Source organism: Notamacropus eugenii, chromosome 3, assembly GCF_028372415.1.
Source record: "Notamacropus eugenii isolate mMacEug1 chromosome 3, mMacEug1.pri_v2, whole genome shotgun sequence".
Classification (NCBI taxonomy): Eukaryota; Metazoa; Chordata; class Mammalia; order Diprotodontia; family Macropodidae; genus Notamacropus; species Notamacropus eugenii.
Genome location: NC_092874.1, coordinates 413,266,439 through 413,293,569, shown reverse-complemented (window position 1 = coordinate 413,293,569; position 27,131 = coordinate 413,266,439). Strand labels below are relative to the sequence as shown.

The 27,131-nt window shown below is 38.4% G+C and overlaps 1 protein-coding gene across 6 annotated transcripts in view; it reads left to right on the top strand.

The window, feature by feature from the left end:
* DDC (dopa decarboxylase) overlaps window positions 1-27,131 on the top strand; it is a 130,405-nt gene that overhangs the window by 34,550 nt on the left and 68,724 nt on the right. For 5 of the 6 annotated variants that reach the window (XR_011964621.1, XM_072598166.1, XM_072598168.1 and 2 more), the window contains 5 exons: window positions 1,501-1,732; window positions 8,245-8,358; window positions 9,758-9,877; window positions 13,398-13,532; window positions 22,270-22,413. Coding sequence is in view for 5 of the 6 variants with exons in the window: in XM_072598166.1 (XP_072454267.1) it covers window positions 1,501-1,732; window positions 8,245-8,358; window positions 9,758-9,877; window positions 13,398-13,532; window positions 22,270-22,413 (745 nt within the window). In the remaining variant the exon portion in view is untranslated. Of the gene's footprint in view, window positions 1-208; window positions 273-1,500; window positions 1,733-8,244; window positions 8,359-9,757; window positions 9,878-13,397; window positions 13,533-22,269; window positions 22,414-27,131 lie in introns of those variants that run through there. The other variant, XM_072598167.1, reaches the window with a different exon arrangement.

Here is a 27,131-nt window from a genome sequence, read left to right as displayed (position 1 = left end):
ATGCATACTTTTGACCCAGATATGCCACTACCAAGTCTATACCCCTAAATAAATTAAAAAGGGGAAATTATACATACAAAAATATTTCCATCAGTTCTTTTCAAGAAAGCCCCAACCTAAAATCAAGAGCATCTCCTCCTATTGGGGAATGACCAATTTTTTTTTTTTTTTGCTTTATTAAGGTAAGGGAATATTATTGTTCTACAAGAACTTATGCAATGTACAGTTTCAGAGGAAACCAGAAAAACCTCTACGAAATTTTGCAGATCAAGGTAAAGCAGCACTAGGAGAACAATTACTTACAACAACAACGCATTATAGAGGAAAACAACTTTGAAAAACTTTAGAACTGTCTCTGATCAATGCAATGATAAACCTTATTAAGTAGACAATAAATAAATAGATCATTTTGGATAAACAATCATTGAATTATTGAAATCAGTCATGTTATTTTCATGTTATGAGTCATGATGAATGGTCTGAAATGAAATAGATTGAAGAAATATTCTCATGTCCATTGAAAAGATGGAAGCAACTGAGACTGCCTCCCCCTCAAAAAAACCAAAACAAACCAAAACAAAAAACTAAGTAACTTGCTCCAGTTTGCATGGCAAGTTAATAGGAGAACTTAGGTTACCTCAGGCCTGCACAACATATGGCCTATGAGCCACTTGTGGCCAGCCAAAAAAATTTCCAGTGGACAGTGAAAAATGTAGGGTCGCCACTGCGCATTCTCCTGTTTGTCATGTGACCTGCGGCAACCAACCATCATCAGTCTGTCTCCAGTCTACCCTATGTGCAGATGGAAGAAATTTAGCCTATTTTAATTATGGCCCCTACCTACTACCAAGTTGTGCAAGTTTGGGTTAACTCCAGGGAACCTGCTTACTCCTTAGTTTGACCTCTGAAAAGACCAAAAAAAAAAAAATTAATAAATGGGAGAAGGAAAGGAGCTAAAATGTACCAACACATATATTTGGTGTGGCTGTTTTAATTTCTTTTTCAATTCCTGAAAATCTATTCCAAAAATCATTCTGATCAGGAGGATTCCAGATCAGGAAACAAATATACATGTAATATGACTATCTTTATGTGAAATGGATATTATCTTCAATTTAGGCTTGCTCTTCATGGTCAGAAATAAGAGAAGTGTTCTAAGTTCAGAGTCCTATGTAGTCCCAGTGGGACCACAAGTCCAAGTTTGCCTCTATTATCAACTTGTTTTGACATTTTTCCACTTCCAAAAATGTAATGCTATTTTTTTGTATTTGTAGAGAAGGCCAGCATGTTTCAGAAGGAAGCATGATGGCGCTTGGGTTGGAATCCTGGCTCAGGCACTTCTGAGTTGTGTGTACCACTCTGAGCTCTAGTAGCTCTATCTGTAAAATTAGTATAATCATAGCTGTACTGCTCACCTTACAGGATTGTAAAAAGAGTGCTTTGTGCTATACAAATGTGCTACACACTTAAAGTATGGTTTCTTTCTCTCTCTGTGCTTAGGGTTGACACTGACATTGGAACTATATTCACCATGAATACTGCTGAATTCCGAAAGAGAGGGAAAGAAATGGTGGATTATGTGGCAGACTACCTGGAGGGAATTCATAAACGTCAGGTTTATCCAGATGTGGAGCCAGGTTATCTGAGACCCCTGATTCCTGACTCTGCCCCCCAGGAACCAGAAACCTTTGAAGACATCATTAAGGACATTGAGAAGATAATCATGCCAGGGGTAATGATTACATTCTGGAAAATTTTTTTAAAAAGAAAATCAAAAAACCATGTCCTGAAGCATGTCAACACTGTGATTTTTTTTTTTCAATTTACACCTTTTAGGTACTTACTAAATGCTAGGTGGAGAGGTGGTTTTGGTACAGTGGATACAGGGACAGTAAACTAGTCAGTCTGGATTCAAGTCCTCTCTCTCACACATACTGGCTATGTGACCTTGAGTAAGTCCTTTAATGGCTCAGTGCCCCAGGCAACTTTTTAAGATTTGCGGAACAGTTGTCTCACTACATTGACAGAATTTCCTATGCCAGTGAAATCATAGTTCTGTCCCCGCAACCAGGAAAAAAAATGTACAAGGCATTGGAATTACTTTCATTTAGCTGGATTACCTGATGGACATCCTTGGGATATTTGAGACTTGGGTCTCACAATATACATACATACATATGTACATACATACATACATACATATTTGGTGAGTGATGATGAGGACCTGAAATAGGATGGTTTTCCTGTGTACAGAGAGAGGGGAACAGATAGGAAAGATATTGTGAAGGTTAAATCTCTTACTTCTTTGTCTTTGTACATGTTCTCTGCTTTCCTGAAATGTTCTCCATTTCTTAGAATCTAAAGCTTCCTTCAAGGGATACCTTCTATAAGAGGTCTTTCCTGATTCCCAAACTTTTTTTGTGATCTCCCCCCAACACACACACAATTATTTGTATATATTTTGTATTAACTTGTCTTAATACTCTTTTTCACTGTAGAATGTAAGTTTCCTGATGACAGGGATTTTTGTCTCTTATCTATAGCTGCTAGCATTGTGTTAGGTATATATTAGATGCTAACCCAGTTGACAAAATTTAATTGAGTAAACAATTCCTCTACAATTTATAATCTTAGAGAGTTGCCTGGGGAGAGGGAGAAGTAATATTTCTTTCTTATGGTGAGATAGTCAATGTGTAGCAGAGGTAAGACCTTAATCAAGTCTTCCTAACTCCAAAGTTAGTCTTCTCTTCAATATACCATGCAACACTGCTGCCTCATAGTATATGTCAGTCAACAAGCATTTATATGTGTTGCTGTGTATATTTATATGTAGCACATATGCCAACTTATTTTACAGATGAAAAAATAGAGGGAAGAGGAGAAAATAATTGTTAGTAAAATATGTGACCTTGGACAATACCTTTAAATCTTTGGCTTCGGCTTCTTCATCTCTAAAATGAGGGCTTGAATAACAATAAACGAATTAAATAAATAATAACAAATAAGCTCCAAGGTTCTTTTCAGCTCTATGGTCTATGATCTTGGGAATGGCTGATTCTAGGCAAAGTTAATTGGCTAAATATAATGAGAGCTGTTCTCATCTCTGTGATTAAGAAGAATTAACAAAGGGACCAATCCCATGTCTGATGCTATTTGAGATTAAGAAGTGAGGGATCCACTTCTCCCTATAACTATATTTCTTCCGGATAGGTGATTTTTTTAAAAAAAGAAATCAGTCACTGATGTGTTACAGAAGTTGTTTATTCATGGAGGAGACGTAAGAAGAAAACGAGGGAAAAATTTGCAGTATGATAACATGGGATCTGTAAAAGAAAGACTTCCATTTTCTGGAGACAACTTTTAGTAGCTTCACTTCCATTCCAATATGTTAACGCTTAAATCTAGAATTGTATGTAAAGTAATTTTTGTCTGTCAAATAATTTGAAAACTATAAGTGAATTAACTTTGTCCCTCTATATATTTATGACTTTAAATAACTGGTATTATTGATTTATTTTTCACTAAATTTAACATAATATCTGGCTGTTTAGAACCATGAGTAGGTAAAAGCTATTGGCAACTTTATTGCACATATATTAGATTCAAGTCGGACAAGTCTTCCTCCTAAGTGATATTTAAGAACAAATCATATGTACATAGCACTTTACAAAGTACTTTTTTCCATTTTAAATTCCAAACTTAACAAACATCAATTAAATGAGCACTTTACACAAATTGGTTTTACATGTAAGAGGATTAGTAAGATTATTATTAGTTCCATTTTACAGATGACAAAAAATAAACCTCAGGGAAATTAGGCAACTTGCCTGGTATTTTATATCCAATAAATATCAGATTCAAACCAATTTCTCATTGTGCAGATGATGAAATTAAAGCCCTGAGATTTTGAAAGATTTAATTAGTGACTATCACTAGCATAGCACTGAGCCATTATGGAATTTGGGTAATGTATCATCATATAGGTCTTCAGTGGAAAGGCTGGTACTAGAGCCCAAATATTCAAAATCTCAGGTCAGTACATTTTTCATTGCAGCAAAGATAAAATCATATCAGTCCACTTTGGAGTTGGTGGGGGACGGGGAGAGAACTCTTCCAGTTTCTTTTAAAAAAACCAACAGATTTCCATTTGACATTTTTGCTTTTGGGTGAACACGTTGAGTGTTTTCTCCAAAAGCTTATGTACATAGACTAAGCTTCTTAGCACAAAACCTATTTGAAGGAAAAGATGTGGTTAAATATCAGGTAGGAAGGGGAATGAGCAAGACAAAGCCTTTTCCTTTTTATATAGTTGGATATAAAGTCTTGTTGGTTTTGGCCAGTTGAAACAGATTTTGAACTTTCAGCAAATCTGATATTTTTTGGTGTATTTGGCTCCTCTATTAATACTACTATGCTTAAGTCACTATGGATGATGCATTGAAAACCAGTACAATGGCTAGTTCCTTAACTTCCAGACTTACACCTCATTGCTCTGTCCAAATGCTGATTCCCTTTCTCATCACTGATGCAAGCCTGAAGTCACTCCCCTCTCCAATTGATCCTCCACTCAGCTGCCAAAGTGATTTTCTGAGGTGCAAGTGTGACTAGATCACCCTCCTACTCAATAAATTCTAGTGGCTCCTTACTACTTATATGAAATATGGTTTGAAATTTAAAATCTTTCATAACTTGGTCCCTTCCAGTCTTCTATTACTTTACTCTCATCTACACAATGATCAACAATCCAGTGAAACTAGGCTATTTGTAATTCCTCACATGTGACACAGTTTGTCACCTTTGTACTTTGCTCTAGTTTGTCCTCCATGTCCTCCAAGTCACCTCAAATATCATTTTCTGCAGGAAGCCTTCTTCAGTCTCCCCAGCTGCTTGAGTCCTTTTTGATATTACCTTTCAACTTCTTTGCATATATTATCTTAAATGTATTTAGTTATCTATATCATGTCTCTCCCACTAGAAAGTAAGTCCTTTGGGAGTAGGGAATATTTTCCCCTTGCTTGTATCTCCAGCATCATTAAAATTCCTGACCCATAGTAAATGCTTAATAAATGCTTGTTGACTGACAACTTTAAAATGTTTGACCACTTCCCTCATAAGACAGCTCAGTTTCTAACTGTCAACAATTAATTTTATCAAATGAGTTTGCTTCCCCAAAAGTATTAGACCACATGGTATAAACACACTTTGAGGTTTGAATTTCAACTTTTCCACTTCTTACGTGTGTGGCCTTTGGCAATTCACTTAAATCTCTGCTTCTCAATTTTCACAATTCCCCTCAGTGAAGAGGCCAGAATGCATAAGCTCTAATGTTGCTCCCAGTTTTATATACTGTTGTTTCTAACATTTACTGTTTTGTGTTGCCTTTCTTTTCTGAGTATATCTCTTGTTTTTTTCACTTAAATTTAAGATATTTGAGGGCAGGGACTATGTTTTATTTATCTTTTTATTCCCCATAGTGCCTTGTAAATAGCAAACAAGGAATAAATACAAATTGACAGATTAGATAAGAGCATAACATATTTCTTTCTTTTAGTATAAAAACAACCCAAAGCTCAGAGGCTTGGTTTTATACTTGTGCACGTGCGCATGAATGTGTGTGTGTGTGTGTGTGTGTGTGTGTGTGTGTGTGAATAAGTGAAGTATTTGTGATTTTGTCAGCATAATGACCTCAGGATGGCAGAATGCACCCTGTATATGATAAAATCTAGGGACCTACTGGAAGCCTAAAGAGGTTAGGTGACTTGCCCAGGGTCATTGAGTTGTCAGAGGTGGGATCTGAACCAATGTCTTCCCAGTTCCAAGCCCAGAACCCTATTCACTGATAACTCCCATCTCCCTTTGCTCTCTTTGTCCTTGGCAAATTAACAAAATGAACATTTTCATATGCATTGTAGAGAACAGAAGAGGATTGCACATGAAACTGCAATTCTTCATTACATACAGCTTGTTTTTGTTTTTGAGAATATTAAAATTCAACATGTAATTTTCAAAATTGCAATTTACTTTCTGCAATTCCTTCTGGTCTTACTTATGTTCTCATCTCTTTGTCATCTCCAATCTATTTTGCACACCCCTGTCCATTTATTCTTGCTCATGTACAACTCTTATCAGAACAGTCTCCTGCCCAAAACTCTCCAATGCCTCACTATAACCTAATGAAAAAAGTCTAAATCCTTTCGTAAGCCTAATATTCAAGGTCCTTCGTAATCTGGCACACTCTACCTTTTTAGGCTTGACATACCTAACTCCCCACCATGTCTTCTTTACTTTAGCCATCCTATATTACTCACTATCTCTCAAATGCAACAATAAAAAGCATTGGATTTGGATAAGATGACTTGAGTTCAAATCTGACCTCTCAAAATGATTACCTGTGTGACATTGGGCAAGTCATTTAAACTTTCTGAGCCTCAGTTTTCTAAACTATAAAGTAACGGAGTTGGACTAGATGACTTTCAAATAATTCAAACCCAGGTCTTATGGCCCTAGACCTTTGTATGTCCTCTGGGTGCCTAAAAAAGCAACACTCATACCTGGATCTTCAGCCCACCATAGTCACTTTCAACTGTTTTAAGCAATATTTGCCTCTCTTACCACTCCCTCCCCCACTTCAGTCCATTATATACAACCTGATTCATCATGACAATCCATTATTTAAAAAAAATCTTCAGTGGTTGATGTTGTCTAACAAATAAAGTCCAAATCTTGTGGGAATATAGATTTAGAGTTGGAAGCAACCTTGGAAGACAGTCTAACTTTCTTGTTTTACATATTAGAAATAGAGGACAATATTATCTGAGGCAGGATTTTGAATCCAGATCTTCCTGGCTACAAGTCCACTATGCTAGTCTCCTCAGTATTCAAACCTCCTTAACTCCACATGATTCATGCTAAAGACACTAAGTGCTAAGTTGAAGAGAAAGATTGCTTCCAATGAGCATGTCCAGGGAAGACATCACAGAGGGAATGGGCAAAGGTGGCCAAAGGATATTGAGGAAGAATAAGTAGATTCATTTAACTAGGATACAGGGAATGTATTTTGAGATGTCTGGAAAGCAAGGTCTTTCTGTGATGCTCAGCTCTGAATGCCAGGCTAAAGACTTTGGGCTTTACTAGGGAGGCAACGGGGAACCATTGAAGGATTTTGAGCACAGTAATGAGAAGTTGGGAAGATTAATCTTTTGGCACTGTGCAAGACTGGTTGGAGGTCACTTAATACTTAGAAGGTTTTCTTATAAAATTCAAGTAAAATTTTTAAGTAAATTACCTCATAAAGCATCCATTTTCCTTATGTAGTAGAACCCCTTAACAATACAGATTTTAGGAAATAGGATTAGGACCCAACTCAAGTGCTGCCTCTTTCAGGAGCTCTTTCCTTATTTACTTCAGTTGTTAATTCCCCTTTGCTCCTGAGATCACTTTCTGTATATCTCATATGTGACCTGTATTATTTATCTCCGAAAATGAAAATTTCTCTCTAAAAATTATTTATTTCTGGAAAAAAAAAACAGACTGACTCATTTTGTATATGTACCCCCAAATGTTTAGCAGCACCTGGTACATTTTAGAACCCCAATGAAGGCTCATTTTGATTGATTTAATTGATTCGTTGGAGAGAATAAATGATAGGTAGAGAAACAAGTTAGGAGGCTTTTTTCAGTGGTCTGGGAGAGAAGCGCTAAGATTCCAAACCAGGTGTTTGTAAGTGGTAATGCAAAAGATATAATAACAATAATTTGTTGTTGTTCACTCATTTTTCAGTTGTCTGATCTTTGTGACAGTATTGGGGGTTTTCTTGGCAGAGACACTGAAGTGATTTGCCATTTCTTTCTCCAGCTCATTTTATAGATAAGGAGCTTAGGCAAACAGGGTTAAATGACATGCCCAGGGTCACACAGCTAAAACATGCCTGAAGACGGATTTGAACTCAGGAAGATGCGTCTTCCTGAGTCCATGCCTAGCACTGTATCTACTATGCCTCCTTATGTTACATATATTACCTCACTTTATCTTCACAGCAACTCTGTGAGGAAAGTGCTCCTTACTATCCCCATTTTACACATGAGGTAACTAAGGTAAGAGAAGTTAAGTGATCTGCCCAGAGTTACACCACTAAGCTGACCCAAGTAAATACAAAATCTGGTTTTAAGTTGCTCTTGCTTATAAGTTGTAAATTGTAATTTGTAAAATAATTACAATTTAAATGGCTCTTTTCTTCCCCTACAGGTAACTCATTGGCACAGTCCGTACTTCTTTGCTTATTTCCCCACAGCCAGTTCATATCCTGCAATGCTGGCTGACATGCTATCAGGTGCCATAGGCTGCATTGGTTTTTCCTGGGTAAGCACATTCTTGGTACTAAGTGTCTATGCAATGTTGGATGTGGCTCTTAATCCAAGAGAGAGGGTACCAGCTGCTTTCCTCTAACAGTGCATTTTAAAAAATGATAAATTATATTTTTGCCTCACTTAAGTAGACTTTGGAATGTCACCATATCACTATGCTCAGACCCTGTGTCACAGGGCTGTAAAATTATATGGAAGAGGGTTCTTAACCTGGGGACCAGGGAGTGTTCTGGGAAAGATTTGAGAGGTCCTGTGAACCTGGATGAGAAAAACATTACATCTTTATCTCAACGTAGTTGATTTCCTTCATGGAATTACATATTTTACCTTAAGTATTTAAAACATTACACTGAGAAATGATCTATAGGTTTCATTCAGATTGCCAAAAGGCAACATGAATCAAAAAGGGTTAAGAATCTGTGCCTTAGAGCCAAGTCCTTCTCCTACTTCTATAAACCTCCTTCAGTGAGGTCCAAGGGCCTAGCCAACTAAGAGTGAATTGAGTTCTACAGCACACAGCTGTATGGGGTTTGTTTTTTTCCCAGTGAACGTTTTACTACCTATTTTACTGCAAATATAATGCAAAATACTGCTTAATAAATGCAGTATATAGGTACAGAAAAAATCATTATGTACAGTCCACTGTGGATAATTGTTATTAAAAGGAGGCACCAGGAAGACTTTACGAACAACTCACATTTCATATGGGCTGTAAAGGCTGAGTGGTAGTTCAACATGGCCAAGAGAGAAAGGGAGGATATTTTAGTAAAAAGGTGAAGAAAGATATGGAAGAAGGAAAATACAGGATACAGTTAGGGAACAGAGTACAGTTAAATTTGGCTGAGCATAGAATATGTGAAGAAAGCAATTTGTCATAAGACTGGAAAGGAAAAGGGGTGCTAATCCTTGAAAGGTCTTGAATGCCAGGCAAAGGATTCCACTCTTACCCTCTGTGAGCAGAAAGAAAGATTTACGGGAAATGAAAGTTTATTTAGATGTGGTTCTTTTCCTTAAACAGAGATTTTCAATTTCATCTGGAAAATCCTTGGGGTAACTTGGAAACTAAGCAAAGTGACTGATCAGACCAGCTTCTCTCTCACCTCTCTTGCATGTATATATTCTTTCTTTCCCCTCCCATATGAAGTCTTTGGAACGGAAGGTAGGACATCAGATCATTCCGAGTTTAACAGTCTCATCTGCAAGACTGGAATGTGGATTGATAATATCAGAATAAAGGGAGCAGCAATATAAAAAATGGATTTTTATCTTTTTTTTTATTTAAACAATACTTCAATGAGAAAAATAGGGATATAAATTATTGAGCACTGTTCATCACAAATTTACACATGGTTTACTGGATCTCTGGTTATTGCTTTCCTCTCTTATCCTAACAGATTGCAAGTCCTGCTTGCACAGAACTAGAGACAGTGATGCTGGATTGGCTGGGGAAGATGATCAATCTGCCAGAAGCATTTTTAGCCAGAAAAGCTGGAGAAGGGGGAGGAGTGATTCAGGTATGGTGGAGGTGGGATGTTGTAACTGTCTGGATTTCATGATTCTATTCTAAACTTCTGGTTTTTAAAAGAGGCATTAATTTTCTGGGACATTGCCCCTTTTTTCTTCTAGAAAATCAATAAAAATCAATAAGGCATATAGCCACAACACCTAAATATGCTATACAAGGTTGACACAACTGGATCACCATAAAGTTAGACACTTTTGTATTGTTACTTCAGTAGAGAGAAACATTTCATTAGAATCACTGGACTCAACTGAATGATCCCTTTTTGCAAACAACATTAAAATAATACATAGCAATAAAAACTTTGTGGGAAGCTAGATTACACAGTGGATAGAGTGCCAGGCCTGGAGTCAGGAAGACCTGAGTTCAAATCTAGCCTCAGACAATTACTGGTTGTGTGACCCTGGGCAAGTCACTCAATTTGTTTGCCTCAGGTCCTCATCTGTAGAATGAGGATAACAACAGCACCTACCTCCCAGGATTGTTGTAAAGATCAAATGAAATAATAACCATATAAAGCACCTACCATAGTGCCTCCCAAGGCCTTCCTTTATAGAGGGCTCAGAATATTTTAAAAATTATTTTTAAAAAACATATTTTTAAGTTAATCTCATTTACCATCAGCTGCTCTGTTTGGCTTCAGTTCCTTAAATATCATGCCCCCTCTCTGGGTGGTCTCTGGTGGAACCCTTTACTCCCTTTTGTGAATTATATTCTCCCATTAGATTAATTGTAAGCTCCTTGATGGCAAGGACCATCTTTTTCTTATTTGTATCCCCATAATACTTAATAAAGTGCCTGTCATACAGTAGACATTTAATAAATACTTATTTACCAGACTGTACCTCAGTTTCCTCATGTAAAAAAAGGGGGTTAGATGAGACCATTTTTAGAACTCTTTTTGGTTTTAATTCTATCATCCTTTGTGATTCTATGGCCTTGTCAGGCATGAAGATGATCCCAAGAAAAGTTCCTTCCCTTTGACATAGCCAGGAGAGAAATCAATTCTTTGAGAAACACACTTTTAATGCAGGGAGATATTTTTACCTGATAATTCAGAAAGGATCATTGGGTAAGCCATCTCTCCAGTTAACAGGATATATATATATACACCAGTTTCTCTGAAAACCACTAGAGGAACTCATGCTTATTTTTTATCATTCCCTGGGATTAGAACCCCTAGAAGAATAAATATGATTAAGGTTGCATGTTTCAAATATCTCAGCTAAATGAAGGACAGCACAGTGCCTTGGAAAGAGTAATGAATTTAGAGTTTGAGACTTAGGTTCAAATCCCACCTCTCTGGCTTTCTACTGGCATGACCCTAGCCAAATCCCTTAACCTTACTGGTCCTGTTTCCTCATCTGTAAAATCAGGGGGTTAAAACAAATGACCTATGATCCTCTGAATGTTTCATTTCCTTGGGCTAAGAAGTCAGCATGGATAGAATAGTGGAGAGAGTGCTAAATCAAGCTGTTATTATTAGGTCCTTGTTGGAAACAATGTTGGGTACATGTCATTCTGTGGATTTTAAGCCTAAGATTAAAAATGGTCTTCACCATGGGCCTGAGCAGTTCTATTTTTGTCCAATGAAATCAAGCAATTAGCCTATTTGTCAGCAGGAAATCTCCCCCTTCCAAGCTGACAGGGCTAATTGTCTGCAATTTGCAAGACCTAAAAGAAGGCCCAAGTTTGGGGGATAGTGGAATACTGTGCTCCTGCATCTGATGTGACAATTTGAGGTATTGATTCCCATCAAAATAGCAAGAACAGCTAGCACATAGTGGAGTAAAGACATAGGAATGGGGGCTGGGGAGAAGACAGACCGTCATCCCTGAGTCAAATACCAAACAATAATTGTGGTTTTGGACAAATGAGGTCTGAGAAAATTGGCTCTTAATTGTGTTTGAAAGCCTGCATGCGGATGTGAAGCCAATTTTCTGCTGTGTGTGAGATGACACTTGAAAAACCAGAAGATGAAAGAAAATTTGAGTTCAGAGAATCAGCAGATGTGAGCATCAGATCTCACCAATATTTCCTTATGCCTCTTGAGTCCTGCTCACCATGGCAACCCTTGTTTGGCAGTAATAAAGGCGAATGTATCATTACTGATCTCTTAGCATACAGAATACCTTCCCAACCCCCTCCCCCTCAACTCTCAAAGAAGGGTTTTCAATAATGGAACTCCTTTTCACACACACACACACACACACACACACATTCACTCACTCACACACACTATTCAAATTTGTTCAAACAAATTGGATGTATTATAAGCCTTTGGTAGTTTGTTATTGTTGTACTGTTGGAAACTTGCTTAGTTGTGTGTGTGTGTCTGTGTGTTTTAAGTAATCTTTCTTTCTTAAAGAAAAGAATTTTCCTTGAGGAAGTTGACAGAATCCAAAGGGAAAATCCATAGTGAATTGATATAAAGATCCAAAGCCCTCCATCAGAATTTGCTTAAGAGTTCACTGGGGAATTAGAGAAGGGAAAAGCATTTACTTACTGGAAGACTTAAAACGAAGATCTTCAGTGAACAAAGGGTCACTGTTATGTGGGAGATAAGAATGATTCTATGATAATCTGGACATTGAGGGACATTAATTTGGTCTTCCTTCCCCCCATTATTCCTTCATCTTTTCTCCTTCCTTTTTGGTTCTACTTACTATTTATTCATTCTTCAATGTTCTTTCAGCAACTCTCTCATTTATCTTTTCATAGTCTTCTTCCTTCTGCTCTTTGTTTCTTGAAATTTGATTTTAAGATAAAGCTTTATGGAATCCATTTCCCCCTCTGAGGGTCCTCAGCCTATGGCCCCTGTAATCATACTTCTTTTGAGAGCATAAGTGTGTTTCAGTCCCTCTCTCCCCAATCAAGATTGGCATTACATTTAAACTTTCAATGAGTTTTTTGTGTCTTCCTTTACTTCACCGTAACAATTGTTCTACTTTTGTGCCCCTCCTTTCCCCTACTAACTCTGTCTGGTTGAAGTTTGAGGCCAATGGTTGAGAGTAATCTGTATCTACTTTACTATTTGGTTCCAGGTCTCTCCTATTAATTGTATCCTACTTAGAAATAAAGGAACAAGAGGGTCTTATAAAACACAAGAGAATCATCTTGTTTATTTATCAGTTGTTCTTGTAATTCTTTCCTCCTCTATATTCTCAAGATGACTTGTAGAACGAGAGAAGACACAGCAATTCCCCCATACACACATTAGATTTTGTTTAAAAATAGATCTGATCCTCTGCACTTAGAGCTAGGAAGATCTATGTTCAAATATGACCTCAGACACTTACTAGCTGTGTGACCATAGTCAAGTCACTAAACCTCTCTATACTTCAGTTCTCTCATCTTTAGAATGAGGGAACTGGACTTGCTAATATAATAATAAATAAGAGATAATAGGAGAGCTCTTCTAGCTCTTAATCTGTGTTCCTTTGATCAGATTCTAGCTTTATCTTCTCTCGTTTCTGGTCTCTTCATTTAATTCTCTTTTTTTTTTACTACAGGGAAGTGCCAGTGAAGCTACCTTGGTTGCCCTACTTGCCGCTAGAACCAAAGTGATTCGACAGCTACAGGCCAAGTCTCCAGAACTGACAGCAGCAGCCATCATGGACAAGCTGGTGGCCTATGCATCTGATCAAGTGAGTCCAGCCACAAGTCCTGCCAATAAACACAGAAGCTTTAATGCTTGGTTTGGAGGGTGAGTGGGTGGGAATAAAACAGGGTAAAACACAAGACTTCTCACCTATGAAGACAATCTTACATACTGAAAAGATCATTAGCTCTTGAGTTGGAAAAGACCTTCAGAGCCATCTGGTCTAAAGCCTTTATTTTGTGGATGAGAAAACTGAGGTCCAGATGAAGTGACTTGCTGAAGTTTGCCTAGCTGGTGAGTGTCAGAGTCAGAATTCAGCTCAGGTTCTTGGAAGCTAGGTTCAGCCCTCTGTTAGGTGTCTGCTGTTGTAGAATGGAACTCCATTAAATCCCATGATAGAGTCGATGGGAAGTTGACATTTTTCATTTTTGTGCCTAGCACAGTGCTTGGCACATTACAAGTACTTAGTTGATTGATTGATTGATTTAAAAGAACATCTTATTTGGATTTAGAGGGTTCTAGAGGGACTGGGTTCCAATTTCAGCTCTGCCACTTAGTACTGATGTTACCCTTGGCAAATTGTTTCTCTTGTCTGGGCCCTCCCTCAGGAGATAACCTATATCGGTGGTGTCAAACTCAAATGGAAATGGATCCCAAAGCATATTGGCTTAGAAAACTACAAATTAATATTATCTATGTTGTATCATATCCTAATTTATTTTGTTAAACATTTTTCCCAATTATATTTTAATCTAGTTTGGGCCCCTGAGGGATTTCCTCTGATTTTAAGGTCTCTTCCGACACTATGATGTATGTACGCCCCAGAAAGAAGGAATTCTTACTTGGTATCTCCAAAGGTCAAATTAAGAAATGAAACAAAATACCATGCAAATCTTTACTATTCTATTTATTAGCACTTAGTCTGGAATTATCAGGCTATTGTATTTTATGGTGATGAAATGTTTGTTTCAAATTATTCATTTTAGGAAATATGCCTCTATGTAGTGATTCTATTTTGTATACTAGTTAATAATAATAATAGCTAACATTTATATAGAGCTTATTATGTGCCAGGCACTGTGCTATTTACAATTATTATCTCATCTTATCCTTATAATAACCCTGGGAGGTAGGTACTAGTATTGCCCCCATTTTACAGATGAGGAAGTGGAGGCAAAGAGAAGGTAAGTGACTTACCCAGGATCACAGAACTAGTAAGTATCTAAGATTGGATTTGAGTTGAGATAATCTTAACTCCAGGTCCAGTGCTCTATTCCAGGTACCACCTAGATGTCTGGAATTAATTGAATCTAAATAATAAGTGTCTGTTTTGTGTAAACGACTATGCCTAGCACTGGGAGAGATACAATATCTAGATAAGATATAGTACCTGACCTCATGGAGTTTATACTCTGTTGGGGGAAGCAATGCATATACAAATGACTCTAAAATAAAATGATGAGTAATAAAAACATTAAGAAGGCACAAACTATGCACTATTGCAGGTCTGAAGTTGGGTCATTGTCTTCATTGTTGATAATTTGAGGGGGCCCAGGACAGCATGGCACAGTGAAAAGGATGCTGAATTGGGAGTCAGAGAACCCGATTTTGAATTTTAGCTCTGTCAAATCACCTCTTGGCACTTTGGTTTCCTCATCTTCAAAAGAGGGGGTTGAACTAGATGACCCTGAAAGGTCCCTTCTTGTTCTAATCTATGATTATGGAAGGCAGGCATCATGGGGAACACAGCATTTGGTCCAGGTTTCAAAGGTCATCCTTCAGCAGGATGGGAGAGAGGCTGGGCAGAGCACTGTGCCAACAATGACACAGAGGCAACACAGGATGTGCACAGTCCAACATGAGTAGAAGAAGATACTCTAGTCCAGGAGGTAGCCTGAGGTCAGTCTGTAAAGGAAGAGTGGTCCTAGGTTATGAAACATCAGAGTTTGGACTTGATTTGATTAGCAAGGAGCAGCCACCAAAGGGCTGGAGCTGCCAGGGTGGGAGAGATGACTTGAGAAGACTTGTAGTACTAGCAAAGTGATGTGATCAGGACATTCCCCAGTAATCCCTACTGAGATAATAAAGAGCACGCATCACTCAACAGAGGATTTATACAAAATTGCTAAATCCCTTAACTGTGTGCCAACCACTGTGCTAAGCATCAGGGATACAAAGAAAAAGTAAAAATAGTACCTGCTTTCAAGGAGTTTACATTCTAACTGGGGAAATAACATACACACAGAGACACTTAGTGAACCAAGTGCCCAGCTGATACTCAATAAATATTAGTTGTCATTAAAGAAAAGATGGGTTGATTCCTCCAATTCCCTATTACAGATACTCATTCTTAAAATGTTAAAATGTAAAATTTCTTAAAATTGTTAACAACTAAAAACTAAACATTTCTTAAAATTTTCATTAAATCAAAGTTTGAAGAGTAAGACTTGCAAGCTAATTTTTGGCAGGAAAACTAAAAGTGACAACTCCAGTCTATATAATGTTGACCTTGTTTCTGGAAAGCTGAGGAAATACAGCTTATAGTCAAGTTGAGAATTCTCCCAAATTCACAAGTTTATGAAATGCAGTCACTTAATGTGGAAGCAAATAGCATAGACTTTTACCCTTGGTTTCTAACTATTCTAATTCCACCAAAGGGAAAGTAATGACTTCATTTTCCCTCCTAAATATAATTTAATTTTTCAAATATCACTTGACTGATGTTTTGCTTAATTTAGTACTTTCATTTGTGTAATCAATCAAAAATCATTTAATGAGAATCTATTATGTGCTAGGCACTGAGAAAGATAAAAATGCAATGGACCCTGCTCTCAAGTTTCCTATATTCTATAAATAGTATCAGAATACAATGCTTAATATTTTTAAACAAAATAAAAATAAATGACCTAGATATTTTCTAAGTTATAATTCTTGAGAATATCTAGGGAAGTTTTGTCTTCCTCTTTTTCCCTCCTTCCTTCCCTGCTTCCCTTCCTTCCTTCCTCTTTTCCCTTCCCTTCCCTTCCCTTCCTTTCCTTTCCTTTCTTCTCTCCTGATTAGAATCTTATTCCAAGATCAAAAGTTAAAAGACTTAGGCACCTAACACAGATGACATGAACAGGTGGCAAATTCAAGAGACAATCTAATATTTTCCCTCAGAAAGTAATTAATAATTGTCAGATAGATTAGATAATTCTCTGGTTAATTAGACAGAAAACAAGAAGGTAGAGAGATTCTCTTTTTGAAGAAGGAGTAATTTGTTCAGATTCACACACTGTGGAACCCTGAATGACAGTCTCTGGTTCATGTATTAAGGTCCTCCCTGCTTCTTGCTGCCTGATTTGAAATGGAGAATGATAGCGTGTGGTGTTTAATGAAGGTCAGAGGATATTCCCTCTGCAAGAAAGCTTTGCCTTAAGCTGTTATTGACCTTTCAAAGTCTATCCTTATAGTTCTTGCCTTTCTCTCTGCTTTATACCTACCATCTCCCCATTTAGTAATCCTGAGATAAATCAAAGAGCTTATGTGGAAGTGAAAGGACAGTGGCTTAGTGGGAACCACAGTATTGGCATGAGTTGCTATGGGAGGGAAGACCTATTGAATTCATTTCATCTTATCTCAAAATAGAAGATGTGGGAGAAATTCTGAACTGGAGTAGACTTTTGTCACTGCATGTTTTTTGTTGGTATCAGATCACATAAATATTGATGTTTTCCAAGAGCTAGAAAAAGAAAATAGGAGGCTATTTTATCTCTATTCATGGAGGGGAGTGATGTGTTCATGCATCAATAAAAAATTATGCATATTCAGAGAAGTAGTTGCATGATATATATCATGTGAATGACTACAAAATAATAAGATTTACTTTAAAAAACAAACATAGCATAAAACTAATCCACATTTATGTAGCACTTCCTGTATATTGAGTATGATTAGGCATATGCCTAATAGGCATATGTTAAGGTGTATGTTAAGTTTTTTAGTATTTAATTGACTAAGGCCAGATTACACCCTTAAAAAAATAGGCACTGGGAGACAGAGTGTAGAAAATTGGCTTTGAAAGCAAAAAGACCTCTCCTTTGACACATAATGCTTGTGTGACCCTAGGAAAGTCACTTACTTACCCTTTCCATGTCCCAAATCTCTAAGTCTGTAAGTTGCATTTTTTTAAATTTTTAGATCACAATATTCATTTCCACAAAATTTTGAGTTCCAATTTTTCTCCCCATCTCTCCCTTCCCCCCACCCCATAACACCTTGCATTCTGATTACCCCTTCCCTCAATGTGCCCTCCCTTCTATCACACGCCTTTCTTCCCTTATCCCCATCTTCTCTCTTTTCTTGTAGGGCAAAATAGATTTCTGTATCCCATTACCTGTATTTCTTATTTCCCAGTTATATGCAATAACAATTCTCAACATTAGTTTCTAATTCTTTGAATTCCAACTTCTCTTCCTTCCTCCCTCCCCACCCATCCCCACTGAGAAGGCAAGCAATTCAATACAGGCTATATGTGTTGTTTTGCAAAAGACTTCCATAATACGCATGTTGTGTAAGACTATTTTTCCCTCCATCCTATCCTATCCCCCCTTTATTCTATTCTCTCATTTGACCTAATCCCTTTCCAAAAGTGTTTATTTCTAGTTACTCCCTTCCCCCATTTTCCCTCCCTTCTACCATCCCACTCATCCCACTTGTCCCCTTCTCTCCTACTTTCCTGTAGTGTATGATCCTGTAGATTTTCGTACCAAATTTAGTGAGCATGTTATTCCCTCCTTAAGCCATATGTGAAGAGAGTAAGCTTCACTTTTCCCCTCTCACCTCCTCCTTTTTCTCCTCCATTGAAAAAAGATTTTTCTTATCTCTTTTATGAGTGATAATTTGCCCCATTCCATTTCTCCCTTTCTCCTCCCAATGTATTCCTCTCTCACTCCTTAATTTTATGTGTTTTTGTGGATATCGTCCCTTCTGATTCAACTCAACTCTCTCTCTACATGTGTGTGCATGTGTGTGTGTGTGTGTGTGTGTGTGTGTGTGTGTGTGTATGTTTATAATCCCTCCACCTATCCAAATACTGGGAAAAGTCTCAAGATTTACAAATATTATCTTTCCATGTAGGAATGTAAACAGTTTAGCTTTAGAAAGTCCTTTATGATTTCTCTTTCCTGTTTACCTTTTCGTGCTTCTCTTGATTCTTGTGTTTGAAAGTCAAATTTTCTCTTTAGTTCTGGTCTTTTCATGAAGAATAATTGAAAGTTCTCTATATCATTGAATGACCATTTTTTCCCTTGAAGTATTATACTCAGTTTTGCTGGGTAGGTGATTCTTGGTTTTAATCCTAGTTCCTTTGACTTCTGGAATATCATATTCCAAGCCCTTCGATCCCTTAATGTAGAAACTGCCAGATCCTGTGTTATCCTGATTGTATTTCCACAATACTCAAATTGTTTCTTTCTAGCTGCTTGCAATATTTTCTCCTTGACCTGGGAACTCTGAAATTTGGCCATAATATTCCTAGGAGTTTCTCTTTTTGGGTCTCTTTCAGGAGGTGATCAGTGGATTCTTTCAACATTTATTTTGCCCTCTGGTTCTAGAATATCAGGGCAGTTTTCCTGGATAATTTCATGAAAGATAATGTCTAGGCTCTTTTTTTGATCATGGCTTTCAGATAGTCCCACAGTTTTAAATTGTGTCTCCTGGATCTATTTTCCAGGTCAGTTGTTTTTCCAATGAGATATTTCTCATTATCTTCTACTTTTTCATTCTTTTGGTTTTGTTTTGTAATTTCTTGGTTTATCATATAGTCATTAGCTTCCCTCAGCTTCACTCTCATTTTTAAAGAACTATTTTCTTCAATGAGCTTTTGAACCTCCTTTTCCATTTGGCTGATTCTGCTTTTTAAAGCTTTCTTCTCCTCACTGGCTTTTTGGACCTCTTTTTCCAATTGAGTTAGCCTGTTTTTAAAGGTGTTATTTTCCTCAGCATTTTTTTGGGTCTCCTTTAGCAAGCTGTTCACTCACTTTTCAAGGTCTTCCATGTTCTGAGCACATTGCATATTCATTTTGGAGGTACTGGATACAGAAGCCTTGACTTCCTCTGATAGTATGCATTGTTCTTCCTCATCTAAAAAGATGGAAGGAAATACCTATTCACCAAGAAAGTAACCTTCTATGGTCTTATTTTTCCCCCCCTTTTTGGGCATTTTCTCAGTCAGTTACTTGATTTCTGAATCCTTTGTCAAGAGGAGTTTCCTAGTGCTCCTCCTCACCCCAGGAGCATGCTCAGGGCTGAGAATCAGATCAGCTGTTCAATTTCCCCAGGGGCTTTAGGCAGGGACAGGGCCACCACTTAGGGATAAGGTTGAGATCAGCTGCTCAATTCCCCAGGGGTTTTAAGCTGAGCTGCTCCCACAATGGAAGCTGCTGCCTGACTTGGCCACTATGGCCCCACTGCTGCTGCTGCTGCCACTGCTTGGGGCCCATGCTGCAGGGAGGACCCTGCTCCCCTCTTGCCCAGTTGGGAAAGCCCTCTCATTGACCTTTGAGGCTTTCTTTGATGCTTGTGGGCTGAGGGATCTGAGACCCTCTCTGCTGGGGATTCTGCCCCGGAGGCCTGTTCTGGTCCTGTTCCTCCTGGTGCCACATGGCCAGGGCTGGGTTCCACTCTGCTCAGCATCTTGTGGGATAGACCTTTCCTGTTGGCCTTCCAGATTACCTTTGGCAGGAAATCTCTTTCACTCTGTTGTTCTGTGGCTTCTGCTGCTCTAGAATCTGTTGAGAGTCATTTTTTACAGGTATTTTATGGGCTATGGGGGAAGAGCTAGAGTATGTGAGTCTTTCTACTCCGCCATCTTGGCTACATCCCTGTAAGTTGCATTTTTGAGGGACAATTTGATGATGTAGTGGAACTAACTGGAGTCAGTTAGATGAGTTCAAATCCAGCCTCAGATACTCTCTAGCTATATGGCTCTGGGTAAGTCACTTAACCTCTGCCTGTCTCAGTTTTCTCATGTATAAAATGAAAGCTATAATAGCAAACTACCTCCCAGGGTTATTATGAGGACAAAATAAGAATATTTTAAAACTTCTTTGCAAGTATTGAAGCATTATATAAATGCTAGTTCCTCCTCCTCCTTCTTTATCTTCTTCTTCTTCTTCTTCTTCTTCTTCTTCTTCTTCTTTTTCTTCTTCTACTACTACTACTACTACTACTACAACTACTGCTTTTTCTTCTTGTTCTTTCCTCTTTCAAATCTGCCAGGAGTTTGCTTACTGGGATTTCCCTATGTCAGTGAAATTTCAGGCTGTGTCAAAACAAACCTAGAAACAAAAAAATCTCTTCAAAAAGATGGCACCATCTTAATGCTCCACCCATGGGCTATACCCTATCAATTCAATAATAATTCATGCCACTTAAAGCACCATATTACACCTTTTGTTTGAGGCCACTATCTCAAACTGTACTACCTACCTGGAATATAGTCCCCCAACCCCCATACTACAAGGACAGATTACAAGTATAAGAGTTTCTATTTACAAAATGCAAACTGAGGTTTAGTCAAATCAAATGACTTGCACACAGGTAATAAGTGACAAAGCTCAAGCCTGAACCTAAGACTTTTGATTTTAAGTCCTGAACTTATTCTAATATGTCATGCTTTCTTATAAATAAATACTGTCAGTCAAAAGTCAGATGCTTTAGAAGACAATTCCAGTAATGCTTTTGGTGCTCAAAACATCTCAAGGTCATCAATCTGAGCTGAAAGGGACCTTAGAGTTCATCATTTCAGGGGGTATTTATTAACCCACAGTCTGTGATCTCTTTTTAAAAAAATATTTTGAGTTATTTTTCTTCATGATCCTATATATTTTATTTTAATGCATTTAAAAACATTATCCCGCGAAAAGGTCCGTAGGCTTTGCCAGACTGTCAGAGGGTTAAATGACACATAAAAGATTGAACACCTTTGAAGTCTAATCTCCTCATTGTATAGATCAGGAAACTGAGGCCCATGGAGGATAAGTGCCTTCTCCAAGGTCACATAGCCGAGAAGTGTCAGAGGCACAATTTGAACTCAGGTTCTGTGAATCTAGTACCAGAGTTCTTTCCACTCAGGCACCACTTTTTTTTTTTTTGAAATTACCATCAAGATCAGTTTATAAGGGAGTGGGCTAAGTAGCTCCATGATTTTGTCAGTGTGGAGAAGTTTCAGTGTAGATCTCCCTCCCCCAAACAAATCACACTGACCTCATGATAAGTCTTAGGTCAATGCCTCTGACTAAAATGTAAGCTCCTTGAATGTAGGGGCTATTTTGTTTTCATCTTTGTGTCCTCTGTGCCTAGCACAGTGCCTGGAGATTCTGGTTCAGCCATTTATTTAGTCATATCAATTCTTTGTGGCCCTATTTGTGGTTTTCTTGGTAAAGATACTGGCATGGTTTGCCATTTTTCTTCTTCAGCTCATTTTACAGATGAGGAAACTAAGGCAAAGAGGGTTAAGTAATTTATCCGGGGTCACATAGCTAGTAAATGTCTGAGGCTTGGTAAATAGTAGGCACTTAATAAATGTTTGAATGAATAAGGAATTGAAAGCAATATGTAATATGGAAAAACCTAATATGATCAAAATATCATTGAAGATAGAGATGTTTTCAGGGTATAGGAAGGAACAGCCCTTTTAATATTCAAAATGAATGGTATACTTTGCAACTGCAGATGTAGACTAATCATATATGAAATGAGATCTCAGTTATCCTAAGTCAAGTTTAATGTTTTTATTCTAGTCTCACTCATCGGTGGAAAGAGCTGGATTAATTGGTGGCGTGAAGTTAAAAATGATCCCTTCAGATGACAAATTTTCTCTACGAGGTTCAGCCCTACAGAAAGAGCTGGATGAAGACAAAGCTGCTGGCCTTATCCCATTCTTTGTAAGTTATAATATAGATGAGCTATGTGCTTTGAATGTCATTTATGGCCTTAAATCTTTTGTCCTTTGTGAGTTATAATGATGGAAAGGTTTAAGTCATGGGCCCAATTATACACTGTATATTTGGTATATGAGGACTAACTGAGCTAAGTTCAGAGAAACTCAGAACCAGATTAGCCAAAGCATGATTCTCTCTCCCTCCCTCCCTCTCTCCCTCCCTCTCTCTCTCTCTTCCTCTCCCTCTCTCTCTCTGTCTCTCTTTCTCTCTTTCTCTCTGTCTCTCTGTCTCTCTCTCTCTCTCCTCTCTCTTTCTCCTTCTCTCTCCCCTCTCTCTCTTCCTCTCTCTTCCCCTCTCTCTCCTTCTCTCTTTCTCCCCCTCTCTCTACCCCCCTCTCCCTCCCTCTCTCTTTCTCCCTCCCTCCCCCCATCTCCCTCTCCCTCTCTCTTTCTCTTTTTTACATGTGTCAGAGACAATCTGCTAGGGATTGTGTTCTGTATTGGTGGAAAGAGGGTCCACACTGATCATGGGATTCTTAAAGTATGGAGTTATAAATTGTGGCATTGTGAATTGTGCACTTTGAAATAATTTGTAGGGGATGTGTGACTACAGAGCAACTCTTGTGAAACTCCTATCTGCTTAATGAGAGGCCACAGGTTCCTAAGTTCATGGAGTCAGACCTCAGAGGCACATGTAGTCCAACCTTTTTGGTCTATAGAAGAGGAAACTGAGGCTGAGGGAAATTAGGTGACTTGACCAAGGGTACATCGGCAGTAAGTATTAGCAGGAGATTTCAAACTCTGTCCCTGTGATTATCTTCTTGTTTTGTGAATGTCTTAATCTGTCATAGAGAACAAAGTCAAAACCTTAAAGCAAAGTTTTGTAAACTTTAAGGCACTGTGCACATAAAGTCAGTTATTATCATGTTTTGGTCTGGGCTATAGTTTTGTCTGTGTAGGGAACTCTCAGAGTGGAAGTTTTTTTCAGTCAAGGCACATGACCAACTTATAGGTAACATTACAGTCTTAAGAGAGTTGTCTGGGACCAAGTGATTTGTCCATGGTTATACTGCTAGTATGTTTCAAAGGGTGGACTTGAACCCAGATCTTCCTGACTCCACGGACCAACCACTATTCATCATTATTGTTCTGATTGAATATAGGTAGTCCTTGCTAGAGGAGAGGGCAGGGAAAGGAAAAGCCAGAGAGAGAGAGAGAGAAAGAGACAGATAGACAGACAGACAGAGACAGAGAGAGAAAGAGAGAAAGAAAGAGACAGACAGAGAGACAGAGACAGACAGACAGACAGAGAGGGAGAGAGAGAGAGAGAGAGAGAGAGAGAGAGAGAGAGTACAGCAATTAGATCTAAGGTGTTCAGAGAAAGAGGTAGAGACAGAACCTGAGTTAATGTTAAAGGGTAGGATCTAGGTAACCAGGGTAAGGGATGATGATTCCAGGAATGCTTGTAAGCAAGAATTGGCAAGTGGGAATAAGCAGAGAGGGTTCAGAAAACAAGGAGCTGGGCTGCAGCAGAAGGCTGACATTTGGAAATAGTGGGAGAATAGGTTAGAAAGCCTATTAAGAAGGACCTTCATTGACAGTATAAGAAATTTAGATTTCATTCTGTAAGTACTAGTGAACCATTGAAGGTTTTAAATTAGTGACATGATCAAAGTCACACTGAGGAAGACAAATCTGGATGGAGCGGAGGAGAGACAGGGGAGGAAACTAGACACAAAGATTCTGGAAGTACAGAGATTAGTCAGGAGACTGCTGTGTAGCTTTTCTTACAGCAGTATTTGAAATTGGACTTGATTCTGTGTTACTCAAGTGTGGTCTGTATAAAGTGAACTGTTTTTGTTTTTTTAATTGGTCTACGTATGTAATTTCCCTGGTATGGAGAACTTCCCAGTGTGGAAACGCCTTCTGTTGGTGCACATCAGCAATTGTTCTGTATCTTATAGCTGCACAGTTGCCAGGGGGCATCCAGAGGTTAAGCTCATGGTCTCACAGCATGGGTCAGAGGCACAGCTTGAAGTCAGACCTTCCTAACTCACAGCTGGTCCTGTACTTATACCATTGGACCTTATGTATAAATTTTAATAACACCTTTCTAATTATGGATGTACAAAGGAAAGATCAAACTTTATGCTTTAGATTTAATGACAGGGCTACAAAGAGGGTATCCATTTTATTTTCATCTTTTTTGTTTCTATAGTTTTGAAATGAGGCATCTGTTCAGTTTGATCTAATTCAAATTTAGGCCTTTTGTTTGTCTGCATTAAATCTGTCAGCTAAAGGGAAGTTTGGGATCTAATGGTTTTTATCATTTGTCTCTAAAATAAAAGAGTACACCACGGCTTGAATATGGGGACTGAAAGGACCCACAATTCCACTGCTGCACTTCAGATTTCAGTGTCCTTCACAGAAACACTCACAAATCATTTCATTCCCAATAGAATGTAAGTTACTCGAGGACAGGGATTGTTTTAATTTTAATTGTTTTTTGTTTTTGCTTCCCTGAAGCCTAGCACAGTACTAGGTCCATAGTAAGCCTTAGTAAAGCCAGCGAGGTTGCTCAGTGGCGAGAGTGCTGGGACTGAAGTCAGGAAGATTCATCTTTTAACCCTGTTTGCCTCAGTTTCCTCATCTATAAAATGAGCTGGAGAAGAAAATGGCAAACCACTCCGTATCTTTGCCAAGAAAATCCCAAATGGTGTCCTGAGGAGCTGGACGTGACTGAACAACAAAAAATACCTGAATAAATGCTTGTTGCTTAGTTGATTGAAAGCAAGGTTGGGAAATACCATTCCAGAGGCCACATGTGGCAGGGACACACTTGAGGACCTAGAGGGCCACACATGACCTCAAGGCTGCAGGTTTCCCAACCCTGTTTTTCTAACAATTGATGAATAAAGATATTCCTGCATTTTCTTGGACGAGGCCAGAGAAGTCATTTTTCAAAAAATCACTGGAGGATGGACTAGAACGTTTTAACCAGTATAAGGTAGCACAGCAAGGCGACAGGCCTGTGTTTCATAAAAGGGTAGTTTCTAAGCTCATAAACTGGGATTTGTTGAGTCACCAGAATTTCCTAAAAAATAGCCTCATGGTCCCAAGAATAAGAGTTAACAGGAAATGACCCAGAACTTCAGCTCTGGCTCTGGGATCTCCACTCCAAAGATATTTGCCTCATTTTCCTTTAGTTACCTTTCTGGCTTATCAACAGTGAGGCCAGTGACAGAGTTTAAGTGTTCTAATACTTAAGCGGAAGGAAAAAACCCCAACCTTTCAAGGCATTTACTTATCAAAATTGCTTTCTTTCCTTTGGCCTGGAAAGCCAGAGATGGAGAGTTGAGTGAGATGAGACATTGAGGCCAGGCCAGGGACAAGCCTGAGGGTGAAGTTGGCTTGCAATCCATTTTCTCAGAAGAAAGCCTTTGGGCTGTTTTTAGCTGTCAGATCCATTTCTGATATGCAACTTCTCTCTCCTCCCCACCCCTGCCCAAATGTGATTATGCTTCTGTAATATGGGTTGTAAATTAGGTTAAATTCATTGTGTGGTGCTGAGGCAGGGTAATCAGAGCCCCAGGAGAGCAGGTGTCGTTGCTTTAAAGTGGTTTCTGGGAATTAGGACAAGCTGCTTTGTGGCTCAGACTCTCCTAGAAAAGATATTTTAAAATGTGTTGAAACAAAGTAAATCCATTTTGTCACAAAGGCAGCTTCTTAGATGAAATCTGGATCTGAGTTGATTGTATTGTCCCCCTCTCAGGTTGCAAAAATTGAAATTGGGGTTGTTGATAAATGACCACCAGGAGATGCTGTGGTGCAAAGCTTTAAATTGGGATTTGTTAAAGTTAATCCCTTTGAGAGAGGCTATCAGGTAAAGATTCTTAACATGTTTTAGTGTCATGGACCTCTCTGGCAGTCTAGTGAAACTTGGGGAGCCCTTCTCAGAATAATGTTTTAAGTATATAAAATATATAGGGTTTCAAAGGAAACTGAAATATAGTTATTAAATATAATTAAAAGAACAAATGAATCAAGTTCATAGACCTGCTAGGATTTAGTGCTGTTAGGGTGGAAGTTTGATCAGAGTAGCAATTGTAGCAGGAAAGGACTGCCATTAATGAAGGTTGGCTCCCTCCTTGCTGATTGTGGAAACACTGTGTTAGATAGAGGGCATGATCTGGATCTAGCAAAGGAGACAGAAAAAGAACAGTCAGATGGGTGAGAGAACCAGGAAAGAGTGGTGTCCTGAAAACCTAGAGAAAAGAGAGTATCAAAGAGGAGAGAGTGTTCAACAGTATCAAAGGCTGCAGACAGATAAGGAATGAGGATTGAGAAAAAGCTAATGGATTTGGCCATTAAGAGATCATCAGTAACTTTGGAGAGAGCAGTTTTAGGGGAGTATAAGGTTCAAACCTGTATTATAAGGGGTTAAAAATGGAAAGAGAGGAGAGAAAGTGGAGGCACCTATTATAGATGGCCTTTCTAAGACTCTAGCCACAAAAGGGCAAAAGAGATATAGAACAATAATTATCAAGGATGTATGGAGACACAAGACATGTTTGTAAGCTTTAGAGAATGAACCACTAGACAGAGGGATTGAAAATAAGTGATACAACAGGGATAATAAAAGGGGCAATCTATTGGAAGAGGTGAAATGGAATGTGATTACTTGACCAGGCAGAGGGGATATTAGCCTTGATAAGGAGTAAG